General features: G+C 43.7%; 2 protein-coding genes across 2 annotated transcripts in view; one reads left to right on the forward strand and one right to left on the reverse strand.

The window, feature by feature from the left end:
• Positions 1–13,219, forward strand: part of LOC126253335 (proton-coupled amino acid transporter-like protein CG1139) — a 145,739-nt gene extending 132,520 nt beyond the window's left edge. The window contains exons 8-10 of the mRNA XM_049954599.1: positions 5,357–5,535; positions 11,026–11,195; positions 11,457–13,219. Coding sequence (XP_049810556.1) covers positions 5,357–5,535; positions 11,026–11,195; positions 11,457–11,710 — 603 coding nt within the window. The 3' untranslated portion in view covers positions 11,711–13,219. The remainder of the gene's footprint in view (positions 1–5,356; positions 5,536–11,025; positions 11,196–11,456) is intronic.
• A 958-nt stretch (positions 13,220–14,177) lies between these two features.
• The window catches only part of LOC126253337 (proton-coupled amino acid transporter-like protein pathetic), a 154,277-nt gene continuing 151,329 nt past the window's right edge, over positions 14,178–17,125 (reverse strand). Inside the window, exon 10 of the mRNA XM_049954602.1 lies at positions 14,178–16,601. Within this exon, the coding sequence (XP_049810559.1) occupies positions 16,372–16,601 (230 nt within the window). The 3' untranslated portion in view covers positions 14,178–16,371. The remainder of the gene's footprint in view (positions 16,602–17,125) is intronic.

Here is a 17,125-nt window from a genome sequence, read left to right on the forward strand (position 1 = left end):
AGATACACTGTACCATCCGACTTTAGTAACAGAAACGTTTTGGTCTTTTTTTCTTTAAAGTTACGTGTTTTTGCTCTAGATACGCCAAACTATGTCTCGTGTCTCGACGTCGGTGTAACACTTGCTAGTGTGCTCTTGAATCATATGCTTCTAGAATCACACTCATCTGCAGAAAAAAAAACAGAACATCTTGAACAACTAAAGATAGGCAGTTCACATTCAAAGGACATGTACAATTGTATGATCAGCAGAAATGATCAGCATTTCGGTCACCTCAGTTCAGTATGTGTCCTGTTGCCTAGTAGGCACAGGGTCCACCATGACCCCTGATGGCTTGTTCCATGCATAATGGCATCGACGCGTATAATGCGCGAATGGCGTCCTGTGATATACCTATCCATGCTGCATTCACCTGGTTCCAAAGTTCGTCTGTGGTGGTTGGCACTGGGTCACAGCACTGCCACCGTTGTTTCACCACGTCCAACACTTTTTCGATTGGATGGAAGAAAAAGGTTGAGAAAGAGATATATGGCGGAAGATTGTTTAGGAGGCCAAGGCTCACAAAGGTCTGTATGGCCGAAGAAGAAGAAGACACGTCTGGAGGCCTGAAGAGCGAGGGCAAAAGGCCGACGCCCTTTTGACACCAAGAAGGCACGTATACGTGCAGCAACATAAGGTCGTGCATTGTCTTGCCGAAAAATGGCGTCTGGGGTGCTGTGCAGAAAGGGTGTGGCTACGAGTCACAGGATGTGATTCAAGCAAGTCACACTGGTCACAGTGCCCTGGAGGAGCACCAATTGTGATCTGTGGTTTTATCCAATAGTACCCCACACCATAAGGCCTCGAGTTGGTGCTGTATGTCTTGTACAAATGCAGTCACTGCGGTGCCGCTGCCTCTGTCTGCTGCGAACCAAATTGCGGCCATCATTTTCAAACAAACAGAACCTGGATGCCTGATGCCATCCGTGTCACCAGTGACGTCGTTCCATACACTATTGCCGTCTAGAATGTATGTGCACACTCGTCAAAGGTAAGCGGAGAAGTAACGGTCACGTAACCCATGCCGTGACGGGCTGTCACCCCTGATAGTGTACGATGTGTTGTACTGTTCCACTGTTGTGCGAGAGCCGAGGAGGTGGCAGATCAATCGTGCAATGCCATTCGGATGAGGTGTCGATCTCCTCTGGGATCGGGGTGGGGCGGGGGGGGGGGGGGGGTGCTCTGGGTGGCGTGACCTGACCCATCTCGTAGTATTCTACGGCATTCTGTGAACCATTCTGCACACACCCGTTGTACTACCTAAACACTTCGTCCCACACGCGCAGCAGTTTCCCGGATGGATGCTTTACATTCTCTCATGTCAGTAATGCGCCCTGTTTCAAAGTCACTGATTTCACGGTACGGATCATGCATACGTCTGCGGGGCATCCTGCACGTCTGCCCCAGTCACACTGATCAGTTAGCTTCGGTTTATAGTGACAAAGAGAGCCGCAGGCACATTTTACCGATAGATAGTGTTGCACCGCGATATCGATGTCGACCTTGAAGCCATTGGCCGACATGGGGCAAATTCTAATCATTTCTGCTGAACATACTAATGTACATGCCCTGTGAATATGAACGTCCTGCCTCTATCAGTTTAAGGTGTTCTGTTTATTTCTGAACATGAGTGTCCTGAGTTACTTAATTTCTTAGTTCACATTGTTTACAAGTTCCACAGATGGCAATTACAACGTCTCGCCATGATGTACCCAGTACCGTACACTTGTGAGTGAAAAATGTGGCAACGCGTTAGACCATTACCCCTGTATGATTTCTTTCAAGCTGCTTATTGCTCGTGATTACCAAATGTCACTACAAAAGTACCTCTCTGGAGGCGATATTAATCAAAAAGCAAGTGAAAATTTACGATGATGTTTCGGCGTATTAAATTAATTTGTGTTTATACAACGTGTTCCAAAAGTTTATGTGCAGTTACAACATATGCTGGAAATGACGTCTTCGTGAGGCTAAACAAGTGTTAACCCGCTTAGTTTTATTGTCAAACACTTTCTGCAGACCTTATTGTGATGTGCTTCTCACGTTCGCAGTTACTTCAGTTTTTAAATCACAAAGCGTGAGTGGACGAATGCGGTACACTACAGATTTTGCTGATCCACAAAGAAACTAGTCTGCTGCAGTAAATTCCGGGGAGCGAGGATCCATAGAATATTCGAGATGACAGGTTTCACAAAAAAAAAAAAAAAAAAAAAAAAATCTCTTCCAGAAGGCGCATACTGTTATTAGTTGCCTGCGCAAAAGCACCATCCTGTTGGAACCATGAGTAGTCTATCTCTTCTTCCTTTACCTGGTCAGTGCAACCGTGGATCATTAAACAATGGCGTTCACTGTTTAAGGTTCCTTCCAAAAATATTGGTCCAAAAATGCACCATCTGGATACTGCCACCCACAATCCAGGTTTCTGATCATGCAATCACAGCACGAGGGTTCTCCATTGAAAATATTCGTATGTTTTGTGTGCTAACATAACCAGAGAGATGGAACAAGGCCATACAGGCAGGGGGAGCGGCATCACAGTGACTGCATTCGCACCACAAATACACTCCTGGAAATTGAAATAAGAACACCGTGAATTCATTGTCCCAGGAAGGGAAAACTTTATTGACACATTCCTGGGGTCAGATACATCACATGATCACACTGACAGAACCACAGGCACATAGACACAGGCAACAGAGCATGCACAATGTCGGCACTAGTACAGTGTATATCCACCTTTCGCAGCAATGCAGGCTGCTATTCTCCCATGGAGACGATCGTAGAGATGCTGGATGTAGTCCTGTGGAACGGCTTGCCATGCCATTTCCACCTGGCGCCTCAGTTGGACCAGCGTTCGTGCTGGACGTGCAGACCGCGTGAGACGACGCTTCATCCAGTCCCAAACATGCTCAATGGGGGACAGATCCGGAGATCTTGCTGGCCAGGGTAGTTGACTTACACCTTCTAGAGCACGTTGGGTGGCACGGGATACATGCGGACGTGCATTGTCCTGTTGGAACAGCAAGTTCCCTTGCCGGTCTAGGAATGGTAGAACGATGGGTTCGATGACGGTTTGGATGTACCGTGCACTATTCAGTGTCCCCTCGACGATCACCAGTGGTGTACGGCCAGTGTAGGAGATCGCTCCCCACACCATGTCGCCGGGTGTTGGTCCTGTGTGCCTCGGTCGTATGCAGTCCTGATTGTGGCGCTCACCTGCACGGCGCCAAACACGCATACGACCATCATTGGCACCAAGGCAGAAGCGACTCTCATCGCTGAAGACGACACGTCTCCATTCGTCCCTCCATTCACGCCTGTCGCGACACCACTGGAGGCGGGCTGCACGATGTTGGGGCGTGAGCGGAAGACGGCCTAACGGTGTGCGGGACCGTAGCCCAGCTTCATGGAGACGGTTGCAAATGGTCCTCGCCGATACCCCAGGAGCAACAGTGTCCCTAATTTGCTGGGAAGTGGCGGTGCGGTCCCCTACGGCACTGCGTAGGATCCTACGGTCTTGGCGTGCATCCGTGCGTCGCTGCGGTCCGGTCCCAGGTCGACGGGCACGTGCACCTTCCGCCGACCACTGGCGACAACATCGATGTACTGTGGAGACCTCACGCCCCACGTGTTGAGCAATTCGGCGGTACGTCCACCCGGCCTCCCGCATGCCCACTATACGCCCTCGCTCAAAGTCCGTCAACTGCACATACGGTTCACGTCCACGCTGTCGCGGCATGCTACCAGTGTTAAAGACTGCGATGGAGCTCCGTATGCCACGGCAAACTGGCTGACACTGACGGCGGCGGTGCACAAATGCTGCGCAACTAGCGCCATTCGACGGCCAACACCGCGGTTCCTGGTGTGTCCGCTGTGCCGTGCGTGTGATCATTGCTTGTACAGCCCTCTCGCAGTGTCCGGAGCAAGTATGGTGGGTCTGACACACCGGTGTCAATGTGTTCTTTTTTCCATTTCCAGGAGTGTAGAGCGCCTACTCAAGGGCTTATGGTGTGGGGTGTTATTGAGTACAACCACAAATCATAACTGGTACTTGTCCAGGGCAAAGTGACCAGTGTGATCTATGTGTATGACGTCCTGTGACCTGTAGTCATACCCTTACTGCACAACACCCCAGACGCCATTTTTCAGCAAGACAACACACGACTAGATGTTGCTGCACGAACACGTGCCTTCTTGGTGTCGCAGGATGTCAGCTTTTTGCCCTGTCCCGCCAGATCACCAGACCTGTCACCGATCGAAAATGTGTGGGATATGGTGAAACGAATGGTGCAGCGCTGTGAGCTAATGGTAACCACCACAGATGAACTTTGGAACGAGGTGAATACAGCATGGGTGGCAATATCAAAGTATGCCATTCGCGACTTGTATGCGTCAATGCCATCACGCATGGAAAAAGTCATCAGGGTCCATGGTGAACGCTGTGCATACTAGGCAACATGACGCATGCTGAACAGGGGTTCCTGAAATGCTAATCATTGCTGCAGAACATTCTAATGTACATGTCAGGTGAATATGAACGTCCTATAGCTAGTAGATCACGGTGACTGACAAAAATAACAAGTGAACAGTTGAAATTAGGCAGGTGGCGCAGCTGATGCCGTACGTTTCCGTGGTGTCCGCCGAAATGTAATTCGAAAGCAGAACGGCGTGGTTCGGTCGGACGCTGTGTTGAGTTACGACCCTCCCTCTGATTTTGAGCTGGTGGGAAAGTGAGCTGCGACAACGCGCCGGTCCCGTCTGTACTGCGCGTGTCGTTACTCTAGGCTACTGCACACAGATGCTTTGGTTGTGCACTGCTTTCACAGCTAGGAGATTTGTGTTCGATTCCTGAATGGACTATTTTAATTCCTCATAAATCTACCAGGCTTTGATCACTTGTTGAAATATGTATACGTGTAGATATGCTACAAAAGCATTTTGCCTAGGACGAAATGAAATATTTTTAAAGTTATTGCTACTATGTGTGTAGTGACATCAATATCTCCAGGACGTTCTTCAGTGTTTTCTGCGCTCATCTTCGGGAATCTCTGTTTCAACAATGTCCATATTTAGAAACAAAATCTGTAAGTCTGGGACAGGAGCAGCTGTCCCTGGATACCATTACGATTTGAGAATACATTAGCGAGCATATAGTGTCCTGGAACTTTACCAACCATGCAGGAAATCACATTCGTGTCCACGTTAGTGCGCGCGTTGCGTGAGAGGATGGTATAAGAGCGACGTCCCAAGTGGCCTTTGCTGTGAGGGTGTTGACTGTTTCAGTAACGAGAGACTTACGTTTGTGTTTGTGCTTCAGGTGATGCCTGTGGAGAACAACATGCGGAACCCCACACACTTCTCGGGGTGTCCCGGAGTGGTGAACACGGCCATGGCTCTGATGTGCACCCTGTACTGCGTGGTGGGCTTCTTCGGCTACTACAAGTACGGGGAGGACACCATGGGCAGCATCACCCTCAATCTGCCCGTAGATGACGTGTGAGTCCAGTTAACAGTGCGGTGGTGGATCCATCCAAATGAAGTTCTGTTCATATGCTTTATTTACATCCAGTATTTCTCATAAAGGCTTGCAGATGTACTAGGCGTATTCGGAAAGTAAGGTCCGATTAGGTGCGAAATGGGAACTACCGTTAAAATCCGATGAAACTTTGCGCAGATGTGTTGGACAGTGTCTTTAGTGTGCCTGTCGAACGCTTCACGGAGCTCTTTTCAGTTCAGAGCGCAAAGTGATCATGTAGAAATGCCTAAAGCAACAGTCTCTCCCGTCAAGTATGTAGATCTTGTGAGAGATTTCGCCTAAAGCTATGCAGCCCACATAACATAAATGTCATGCGTTTCTTTCTTGAAGACAATTTTCAGCCGCATTCTGCAGGGGCAATGAAGACGCTCCTGCAGCGTTTTTTATGGGAAGTGTTTGGTCAGCCACAATACAGCCCTTAATTGGCTCCCTCCTTTGTTTATCTCTCCTGACGTGAACCACTGGCTACGAAGACAACATTTTGGCACAAACAAAGAAAGGCAAACCAGCCTAGAGAACTATCTGCAGGTGGCTGCTTTCTGTGATGAGGGTACCGGGAAGTTAGTACAACGCCACGACAAATGTCTAAGTCGGAACGGCGACTATTTAGAGAGCTAACTAGAAGGTGTGGCTGTTGCGAATAAAACAAAATATTTTCACTGCGGCTTTCATTTCGCGATCGATCGGACCTTACACTCCGAACAGCCCTCGTAGTATATTTTATAGATTTAACATTACACGCCCAACAACACACGATTCTTAAAAGGAAGAAGTCAAAGATAGAAAAGCTGTAAACAACCTTCCGCTGCCTGCGTCTTACCTCTGCTACCTTCTGAATTTCAAAGGGTGTAGCCCAGTCAACACCGTCAAAAACGTGCTCTGACTCTACAAATGCTATAAACATACGTTTGCTTCTCCTCAGCCTACCTTCTAAGAGCAGTCGTGTGGTCAGTACTGCATCAAGTGTTCCTACATTCCTCCAGAAACCAAACCGACCCTTCTCGAGGTAGATTCCAACAGTCTTCCCATTTTTCTGTAAGTAATTCATGTCAGTACTTCGCGGCCATGACTTATTAAGCTAATAGTTCGGTAATATTGATACATCTCAGTATCTCCTTTCTTTGGAACTAGAATTATTATATTCTTCTTTAAATGGGAGGATATATCCTGTGTCTTATACATCTTGCACACAGGGTGGAATGGTTTGGTCATGTGTGACTCTTACCAGATCTCAATAATTATAAGGGAATATCGGCTGTTGCAGGGCCATGGGTTCGTCTTAGGTCCTTCAGTACTTTGTGAAAGTCTTCTTGCAAAATCGTAACTTCCATCTCATTTTCATCTGCGTCCTCTACCCTTTCTACAATATTGCCAGGAAGTTCATTTCCCTCATATAACCCATCTATAAATCCCTTCCATCTTCAGCTTCTCTTTCCTATTGAGCTCTTAAAATCCATACGACTTATTAATGAAGGGTAGTTAACAGCTATTTAAATTTTCGGGGCCTCTTGTTGTGTAACACACACCTCTCACTCTTGACGTTCCTTTCATATTAACTGCAGATATCTGATGATAACAGATGCTTAGGCGTCTTTATAAATATAGACCTTTTATTTAGGGAGCTGCACAGCTTTATTCATACAGCGTCCAAACAGTTTCAAAATCTGTTTAATATTCCTATAGGCTATATCTGTCTTACATTTAGCTATGTAGTATGTTTGTTTTAAACTCAGACAGCTAAATATTTCGAAAACAGCGCTTTGTAAAAAAAAAACAAAAAAAAAAGTTCTGGTGAAAAATTGTTTGTTAAGGGGACATCAGTATGCGCTACAATTGGGCATCTCATAACCACAAATGCTACGTGGGAGGGGTCAACTTTGTATTTTAACATAAGAACCGCCCCCCCTCGCATTTTTATTGCAGATTCTACACGCTAAAATTTAGGTACAATTTACTCAAATCATTGTTTCCCATTAGTGGTAGATGGCGCTGTAATCGACAACTAGATTGTTTACATGCTTTTTGCAGTTCTAGAACCGACGCATTTCATTTTGCATTTTGTTTATGATGTAAACTTTTGATTTCTAACGGTTGATATTGATGTTAAAACGTTACTTGAGTGCTACAAATGTGATTGTACAGTACAAATAATAAGCGTAGATACTGACATTTCTGACGAATAAGCTACTTGTATGATAACGTAGTTTTCTGTTCCCTACGGGATTAATTGTGATGAGTCCCAAACCACCGGAATAACTGATTTCGGTGTCCGTCTCCGAACCCTGCCACGAGGGTGATTGGTGCGAAGCAAGGTGACTCACGGAATCCAAGCTCCCCAATGATGACAGACACGGGGCCTCACGGAAATCAAGAATACCCATGAAAACAGAAAACTATTACATACACGCCATTGTTCCTGGATTACACTAAAGGTAGTTTCTGACCTGACATTGAAACAGCTAACCATATTGTACTGCGCAATCAAATTTGCAACACTTCAGTAAATTGTAAATATCAACTGTTAGAACACAAAGGTTTACATCATAAGTGAAATGTAGAATTAGATGCGTCGGTTCTTAATTGCATAAAGAGCACACTTGACATATGTCGACTACAGTGCCATCAACCAAGAACGGTACACAATGGAAGTGGAATGATCATACAAAATTAATTGTTGGTAAGGCGGGTACCGGGTTGAGATTCATTGGGAGAGTCCTTAGAAAATGTAGTCCATCAAAAAAGGAGGTGGCTTACAAAACACTCGTTCGGCCTAGAGTATTGCTCATCAGTGTGGGATCCGTACCAGATCGGACTGACGGAGGAGATAGAGAAGATCCAAAGAAGAGCGGCGCGTTTCGTCACAGGGTTATTTGGTAAGCGTGATAGCGTTACGGAGATGTTTAGCAAACTCAAGTGGCAGACTCTGCAAGAGAGGCGCTCTGCAATGCGGTGTAGCTTTCTGTCCAGGTTTCGAGAGGGTGCGTTTCTGGATGAGGTATCGAATATATTGCTTCCCCCTACTTATACCTCCCGAGGAGTTCACGAATGTAAAATCAGAGAGATTCGAGCGCGCACGGAGGCTTTCCGGCAGTCGTTCTTCCAGCGAACCATACGCGACTGGGACAGGAAAGGGAGGTAATGACAGTGGCACGTAAAGTGCCCTCCGCGACACACCGTTGGGTGGCTTGCGGAGTATAAATGTAGATGTAGATGTAAGCAAACCGTACGTATTTTATGGCGTATGATCCGAATATGCAATGAAAATGGGGAGTTTTCGTATCAAATTCAGAAGGCAGCAGGGTAAGGTAGAAGCAACGAAAGAGTACTTACAGCTTGTACAGAAACCAGACAGCCGTTGCAAGAGTCAAAGGGCATGAAAGGGAAGAAGTGGCTGAGAAAGAAGTGAGACAGGGTTGTATCCTACCCTCTACGTTTTCAATCTGTACGTTGAGGAAGCAGTAAAGGAAACCGAAGAAAAATTTGGATTAGAAAGTAAAGTTAGCGAAGAACAATGAAGGGAGGTAAAAATTGTGGAGTGACACCAAGGCTTGAATAGTTGTAGCACAGACGGATGCCCTCTCCACTAATATTAACTTTTCAGCTAGAACATTTATTTCCTACGATGCTTCGCTTTCGGGGTACTTAGTTGTCTCAAGTTAACACTAACACCCTTATATTCTTCTATAGCTTTGTATTTGTCCTCTAGCAATTACTCTTATCCATTTTGCACATTCTGTGAAACTCATTTTTTAGATGTCTTTATTCCTTTTTCCCTGCTCCATTTTCTGTATTTTTATATTTTCCGTTTCATCAATTAAATTCAGTATCTCCTGCGATATTCAAGGATCTCTAGAAGATACTGTCTCTTTACGTGTTTCATCCTCTGCTGCCTTCATTATTTCATCTGTCAGAGCTACTCATTCATCTTCTACTGTATTTCTAACTCCTGTTTTAGTTAATCATTGGGAAATCCCAGCAATCTTTGTTCCTTTTTTTTCAGTTTACCGACGATCAAAAATGGTTCAAATGGCTCTGAACACTATGCGACTTAACTTCTGAGGGCATCAGTCGCCTGGAACTTAGAACTAATGAAACCTAACTAACCTGAGGACATCACACACATCCATGCCCGAGACAGGATTTGAACCTGCGACCGTAGCGGTCTCTCGGCTCCAGACTGTAGCGCCTAGAGCCGCACGGCCACTCCGGCCGGCAATTTACCGACGCCCCATTCCCCTTAGTTTACTGTCGTTTTGCAATATCTTCAGTTTCAATCTACAGCTCGTAGGCAACAAATTGTGATCACAGTCCACATATGCCACTGTAAATGTCTTACAGTTTAAAATATGGTTCCGAAATAGATGTATATATAATCTATCTGAAACCTTCAGGTGTCTGCAAGACTCTTCTGCGTATATAACCTTCTTGCATGATTCTTAAACCAAACTTTACCGTTGATTAAAAATTATGTTCTGTGAAAAATTCTACCAGGCGACTTACTTTCTCATATTTCCCCCAGTCCATATTCACCTGCTACTTTTCTTATTCTTCCTTTACCTATCATCGACTTCCAGTACCATCTCACAATAAAATTTTCGTCTCCTTTAACTACATGAGTAATTTCTCTTGTCTCATCATACATCTCTTCATCATCTGCGGAGCTAGCTGTTACGTGAACTTGTACTGCTGGTGTGTGATTTGTTTCAATTTCGGCTAAGATAATGTGTTCACCGTGTTGTTCATTGCAGCTTACCCACATTCCTGTTTTCTGATTCACTATTAGACCTAGTTTTACATTACCATTTGTATTTATAATATTGAACTCAACAGACCTGTTCCCGTGCCACCGAACTTCGCAAATTCCAGTTACAGTGCTATTCAAAAAGAAGGAACAGATGTCAAACATTTATTGCTTCCAAACTGTAAAAGTTAGAAGCATAATTCCAACGTTCCTGGAAAGAGAAAAGTTCAAATTTTTATGCATTCAGAGTGAGAACCATGTGTTAGACTACAAATATCAAAACTGTCGCTCATTTCCTGCCACACACGAAGCAGATGGTCTCTTGTTATCGAATGCACAGCTTCAGCAATGCGATGTGGCAGACTTTCAAGAACGTCAGGTATAAGGGGGATAAAAACGCGGTCTTTTACCTAACCCCAGAGATAAATGTTGCAAGATGTGAGGTCTGGCTGAAGACATGGGAAGCCATCGTCGATGAAGTTCATCTTCTGCTCTTCCTCTTCCAATCCAACGTCCTGGAATGGTGTCATTCAGGTTATGTCGGACATGCACGTACCTTTTTAAATGTTGTAACCTGTTTGCTCGATTAAGGGATCTAACAATCCATGCTCCGACACATGCAAAGAAACACAGCCTGAGTCGTCTCAGTCACCACACTGGAACCGAACTTTCAGCGTTGACGTATGCACTGCTGATAAAACTGTTTCAGCCTGGCTCAGGTGGTGAAGCTGGCAGTGGCGGCGTGTAGCTTCTTGACGTACGGGCTCCTGCTGTACATAGTTGTGGACATCGCCTGGAAGCCGCTGGCTGCCCGCATACACCCGGTCTACCACAGCGTTGGGGAGAGGATCTTCAGGGTGGTGCTGGTGCTTGGCTCAGGTGAGTGGGATCTCCTCAGCCCCAACATGATGTGCCAGTGGTGGTTCTGAAAGACTAAGGGAGGACACCTTTTACCATTTGGCATGTATGCAAGTGCGAAATAAACTTTACCAACTGTCATCCACAGGTAGTTCAAGGATGTTTATTGAATGCTCTGTCCTAACGAACCTCATAAGAGGTATTTGGATGTTACTCCTGTCTGATCTCTAAAATCTAAGAAACCAAATAAGAAAAAGTGTGAACAGGTCTTGTGAATTACAGTGGGCATGGCAGTGGCAGTGCCGAACCTGGGCCCAGCAATCTCTCTGGTGGGTGCGGTCTGCTTCTCAACACTGGGTCTGCTCTACCCTTCGGTGATCGAGTCCGTGGTACTGTGGCAAGAGCCGGGGGCGCTCGGCTGGATGCGCTGGAAGCTGCTCAAGAATGCCTTGCTGGCCTCCTTGTCCATGCTGGCACTGGTCACTGGCTCCATATCCAGCATTGAGGACATAATCGAGAACTACGGCGTCCAGTAGTGTGGTCACCCTGAGCACGAGCTACACCTGTCACTAGGTGCCACACCTGACGGTCTGGTCTGGACTCAGCATGCAACAGTGACTGTTGGACGTGTAGGGACAAAATTACCAGAGGTGACCGTCAGGGGCCTGCAGGTGGAGATGTTCTTCCAGTCAAAACGTGATTCTATTGTGAACAATAGGCTTATGCAGTGCAGAGCAGCTGTATGTGTCAACCATGTACTCATGGAAGCGTACAGAGAGTGATATCCTTTTGCATCATACAGAGTGTTCGGAATCTCCGGTACAAACTTCTAGGACAGTATTTTATCCATCTTCTTCAGCGACTGTAGTTGTATATATCGAAACAATCAGAAACCAGTTCCATAAAAGAAATTTAATTTCTTAACTGGTTTCAGGCACCTAACGCCCATCTTCAGAAGGTTATAATTATCGGATTATTTACGAGTGTCTGGGACTTGTAGAAGGGAGTCAGTACAAAATATTCTGGATAAAAACCCATGTCCCGAAACCTACCGTTTCCATTCTATGACGGTTTCAGTTCAGACATTTAACATATTCTCTTCTGCTTGACAAATTGAATTAGGCGTGATGCAGTACAATTATTAGATGACAGTTCGAAAGGAAACATAAAGGAACATCCACTTATCACTTGAGCACGTTTGTTTGTGCTGACACTGAAACATTACGTGTTTACATTATTGCAAAACACGAAGAAACCCAGCATTCTATACGTACAGAACACTACTGTTGCATTACAACAGCAGCTCGACGTGGCGACCACCAACGTTGTTACAAACATTGTACCTACGAAGCATGTTCTGACACGCACTCTCCGTCCCACCTGGTCTCTCTTCAATTTTTAGCGCAGCTGTCAGAATTCGTGTGAGCAGACCTGCCTTTGTCTCTACACGAATCTCGTAAACTGTACTTTGAATACGACCTCAAAAGATGTTTCGTTATGTTTCTTTTAGAATTACTGCGTGACGTCCAATTCAATTGCTCAAGCAGAAGTTGATAAATTAAACATCTGAACACAAACCGTCGTAGAACGACATCGGGACGTTTCCAGACGTGAGTTCCTATTAAAAATATTATGTACTCTTTCCCCTCTACAAGTTCTGGAAGTTTGTAATGGGAGTTTCCGAACACCTGCATCTAGAGGAGTGCTACAGTTCGAAAGAGAATCATTCATTGATTAATAAACTATGTATTCAATGAGATAGCTTCTTCCATAACAATATTTGTAAATTTCTTTCTAAAGAATGTATAAATTTACTTAAGCAGTATAAAGCATGGACCAGGAATGAGATTTTTGATCATTCATTGAAAAATTACATGGATCACACAATTTATTTCTTCAGAACCTTAGTATACAATTTTCTGGTGAATATTACTCCTGTCTCCTCTCGCTGAAATGCAGTTATTGACATTATTTTCGTATGTTTTCATGCAAGCCTCCATTGTAAAATAAAATTTCTTCCTCAATGCTACATGTTCTTTTGAACTACAAACATGGATTTCATTGATGCAATGTTAAGTTTGTGAGAGAATTGTGATTTTTTGAAATTCGTGTTTAGAAATCGAGCAATAAATGATTTCAATAAAAATGAATTTTTGATGTAACACGTTTTAAATCGCACTAGAAAGTATAAAATTCTTTCTCCTAGCGTCATTTACATTCCTAACCACTCACAGGTAGTTCTGGAAATCTGTGATTGGGAATTTTTAATAGCTATGAAGATGTTTGTAGGGTTTAAAATGAAAAATATGGGACGGCATGCAACAGATAATAATAAGAAGGTGAACTATTAATGCATCAATATGATCATCAAAAACACAAATTTTCCATATAATCTGTGTGGGGTTAGGAATCTGTATGGGCTTAGAAGAAATTATTTTATACTTTTTAGTCCAATCTGAAAATGCAGTATATTCAAAATTCGATTTTATTTAAATAACCATTTTAAAAATCGTTACTATTATCGCTAGTTTATTAAACTGTACTGCTGATTAAATAACTTACCATTAACAGCACCTTGTTGTGGAGGTTTCATTTTCTAGTTTTTAGTCTTGTGAAAGTGAAATTTTTCAATCGAGTTCGTTGATCTTACAATAGACACACGTAAATTTCAGGTTTATTTCAATTTCGCTTCACGTGACTAGACTAAAATATTACTTCGTCCTACGTATATCTCGCGAAAAGACCGTGAATGTAAAAATTAGATTAATTTGATCTCACACAGGGGCTCAACACCAATGTATATTCCCGCCAATAATTCGCAAGTGAAGCAGACAAGAAAACGAGCTAATATTCCATTGTCATCCAATTCTGAGCTATGTGTAAAATTTCCAGTTTGTAGTTCGTCAGGAAGTTAATTTAAAAACAGGCAGAAAAGAAGGCGATCTAATAAAACTGCAGTACAAAATAATTTATTTACTTTAAAAATTTGTGATAATACTCGTCCTAAATCTTCTCTTATTGTGCCACGTTGTCAACTACACTAACAATAAATTCTTCATCAGCCTTAGAGTTATGGTTCTTTTATGTCTGTCTAAACATATATATTGCATTGAAACTTATGTCAGGAACATGATTTCTCAACTTTGATTTATGAATGAAATATTACAAACATATAATTTATTACAATCAAAAAATTATAGCATTTGCAAAACCTTACTTTTGTGAAGTTTAATTCAGAAATATGAATGAAACATATAAAGCTCATCACAACGTCATGTCAGAGTTCTTGCACATCTCTTAATATAATTGACGTTTATGTCATTATAGAACGATTTTCTTTCAAAATAATTTATGATAAAGCTATCAAATACAATTAATCTTTTAACAAGTTTCTTAATTGCATTAATTTTGCTGAGAACATCTTTTGAGTAATTTACATAAGAATTTTTGAGTCATAAATACACTGTACTGTAGACTTCTGTACAATTGGTATTAGAGTGATAGCTCTGTTGAAACGAACATGGTCACTCAAACTAGTACGGTAGGCTAAGATGTCTGAAACACATATTGGGAAAATACATTAGTCTTAACACTATATTACAAAATAATATCGTTGGAAAATAAATAAAACACATCCTTTCCTGGCACAGGAAAATTTTTTGAAGAGTACATGAAAGTCATTCAAAAATGCTGTAAGGAAGAAGCAGAATTTTAACATCCCACCTCTTCTGGAAAGCTACAGTTTCTTAAGGGGAACCACGAAGTTAAAATGTATTTAATTGATGAGAGTTACACTAGACTGAATACTGATTTCTGAACACGAGCAATGGTAATGAAATGTACTTAACACCATAAATCGTCCAGTAATTTTAATCACTCCATATATCTGAAGAAGCACATGGGATAACAGATTACTGTTGAACACTATATGCCGCCTCACAGTGCCATGTGCAATAGTGTCTGTTTGTAAGATAGATAGTGGTTCTCAGAGAACATCGTATCACACTATGATCGAATCATGATGAACTATATTCACTCGAAAGCAATGAATGAGTCTTATATCGTGGTAGCTTAGGTAAACAACGGGACTGTTACATTCCATGGTTCATAGCTGATATATTGGTTTCAGAGATGTGTAAAAGATCACACAGAATATTACTTCACAGCACCGTCATAATCCAGTGAACAGTAGTGACATGTATACCTGCAATTTCAGGAAGCGTGTCATAATAGAGCTGGTCAGTCACACACTATTTTGTTGTATACACACGGTATGATCGAAGCTGCTACCCAAGGGAAACATCTTCATTCTGACGAGTGTTCATTTAGAACTACTTTCAGTTACCAATATGAAGCCACATAGTTATTATGTATAGAGCAACATATCCTTTAAACGAATTCACAGGCTGGTTGACTTCAGTGTTGCTGAAGCTATCCCACAGTTGCTCCAGGTTTACGATTTGTGTTACATATGAGAAGGTTCAGTGACGTTTGGTAAACTAAACTAGGAGCTAGGGCTACTCGAGTAGGCCTAGGGCTTCTCGAAGTAGGTCTCGGCGACGTTAAGACTGCTCCTGTGGAACCTTGGGCTACATGGAGGACACCTCGAGGATGATGAGGATGCTGGTATAAGGTCAAACCTACTCAACATAAGATTTGGTGATGTATATAATGGTGAATTAGAGTTCTGTTCCTCACCATAGGAACAAATGATGATGGTGTATGACCCTTGGATACTCAAAGTAGGCCTTGATAGTGTTGAGGATCATATATGACCCATGGTTTTTCTGAGCAGGCCTTAATGATTCTGAGGGCAGTGGTTCATAATCGTTGGCTACTCAGAGAAGGCGTCGCTGATGTCGAGGGTGCTGGTGTATGACCGTTACCTACTTAGAGTATTCTTAGAGTATTCTTCGATAATTTTGCGGATGCTGGTGTACGACTTTAGGCCACTCAGAGTAGACCTCAGTGATGTCGATAATGTCAATGTGTGACCACTGGATATTCAGAATAGGCATCAGTTATTTCGAGGAGGCTCATGTAATACTCTGAGTAGGCCTCAGTGATGTCGAGGATGCTAGTGTATGATCAAGGGCTACTCAGAGTAGGCCTTATTGATATCGCGGATGCTAATGTATGACTTGGCTACTAAGAGTGGGCTTCTATGAATCTGAAGATGCTGGTGTTTGAGCCTTGGCTACTCTGAGTAGGCGTCGATGATGCCCAGGATGCTGGTGTAGGACCCAGAGACGAGGGCTGCGAGTGCGAGCACGATGATGAGCGAGTCCTTGACGATAATCCGGCGGCTGGGCCAGCAGGTGGCCATCTCGATGGCGGCCGGACAAAGCAGACCCAGCGTCGAGAAGCACACGGCACCCACCAGCGACACCACAGGGTCGAGCTTCGGGACCGCCGTCGCCAGCGCCACTGCCAACAGACGAACAAAAGTCATCACACCAACACAGGTTATGACCACGATCACGTATTCTTTTTGGTGGCTAGCAGCTTTCCACTGGTTCCCTACATCAAAGAGAAGTGACAAAAATAACGATAAATCAGAACGTTGCAGTCAGAGAAAGGCACAGCGTGCGGATGTCTGCATGTGGGACGAGTCACCAACGCTGATATAGAGCTGTACAGAGTTTGTGACGTCACTTCCTGTTATTTGACGTTGAGGCACCATTGCCTCCCATGAAATACAAAATAAACTCTGTGCTTTATCGGCAACGTGCTACGAAAGAATATACCAAAAAGAAGCCAGAATGATCTCTACATTACAAGCAGAACTTGCGAGACGCCATATTTCATTTGTCGCTTCCAGTTAAAGACCTAATTTGGTGAGTTTTATGTACTGAAGTGACAAAACTCAAGGGGTAGGTCCTAATTTCGTGTCGGACATCCTCTGACCCAGCTAGTGGAGTAACTCGACGTGGCATGGACTCAGCAAGTCG

This window comes from Schistocerca nitens, chromosome 4 (assembly GCF_023898315.1).
Source record: "Schistocerca nitens isolate TAMUIC-IGC-003100 chromosome 4, iqSchNite1.1, whole genome shotgun sequence".
NCBI lineage: Eukaryota > Metazoa > Arthropoda > Insecta > Orthoptera > Acrididae > Schistocerca > Schistocerca nitens.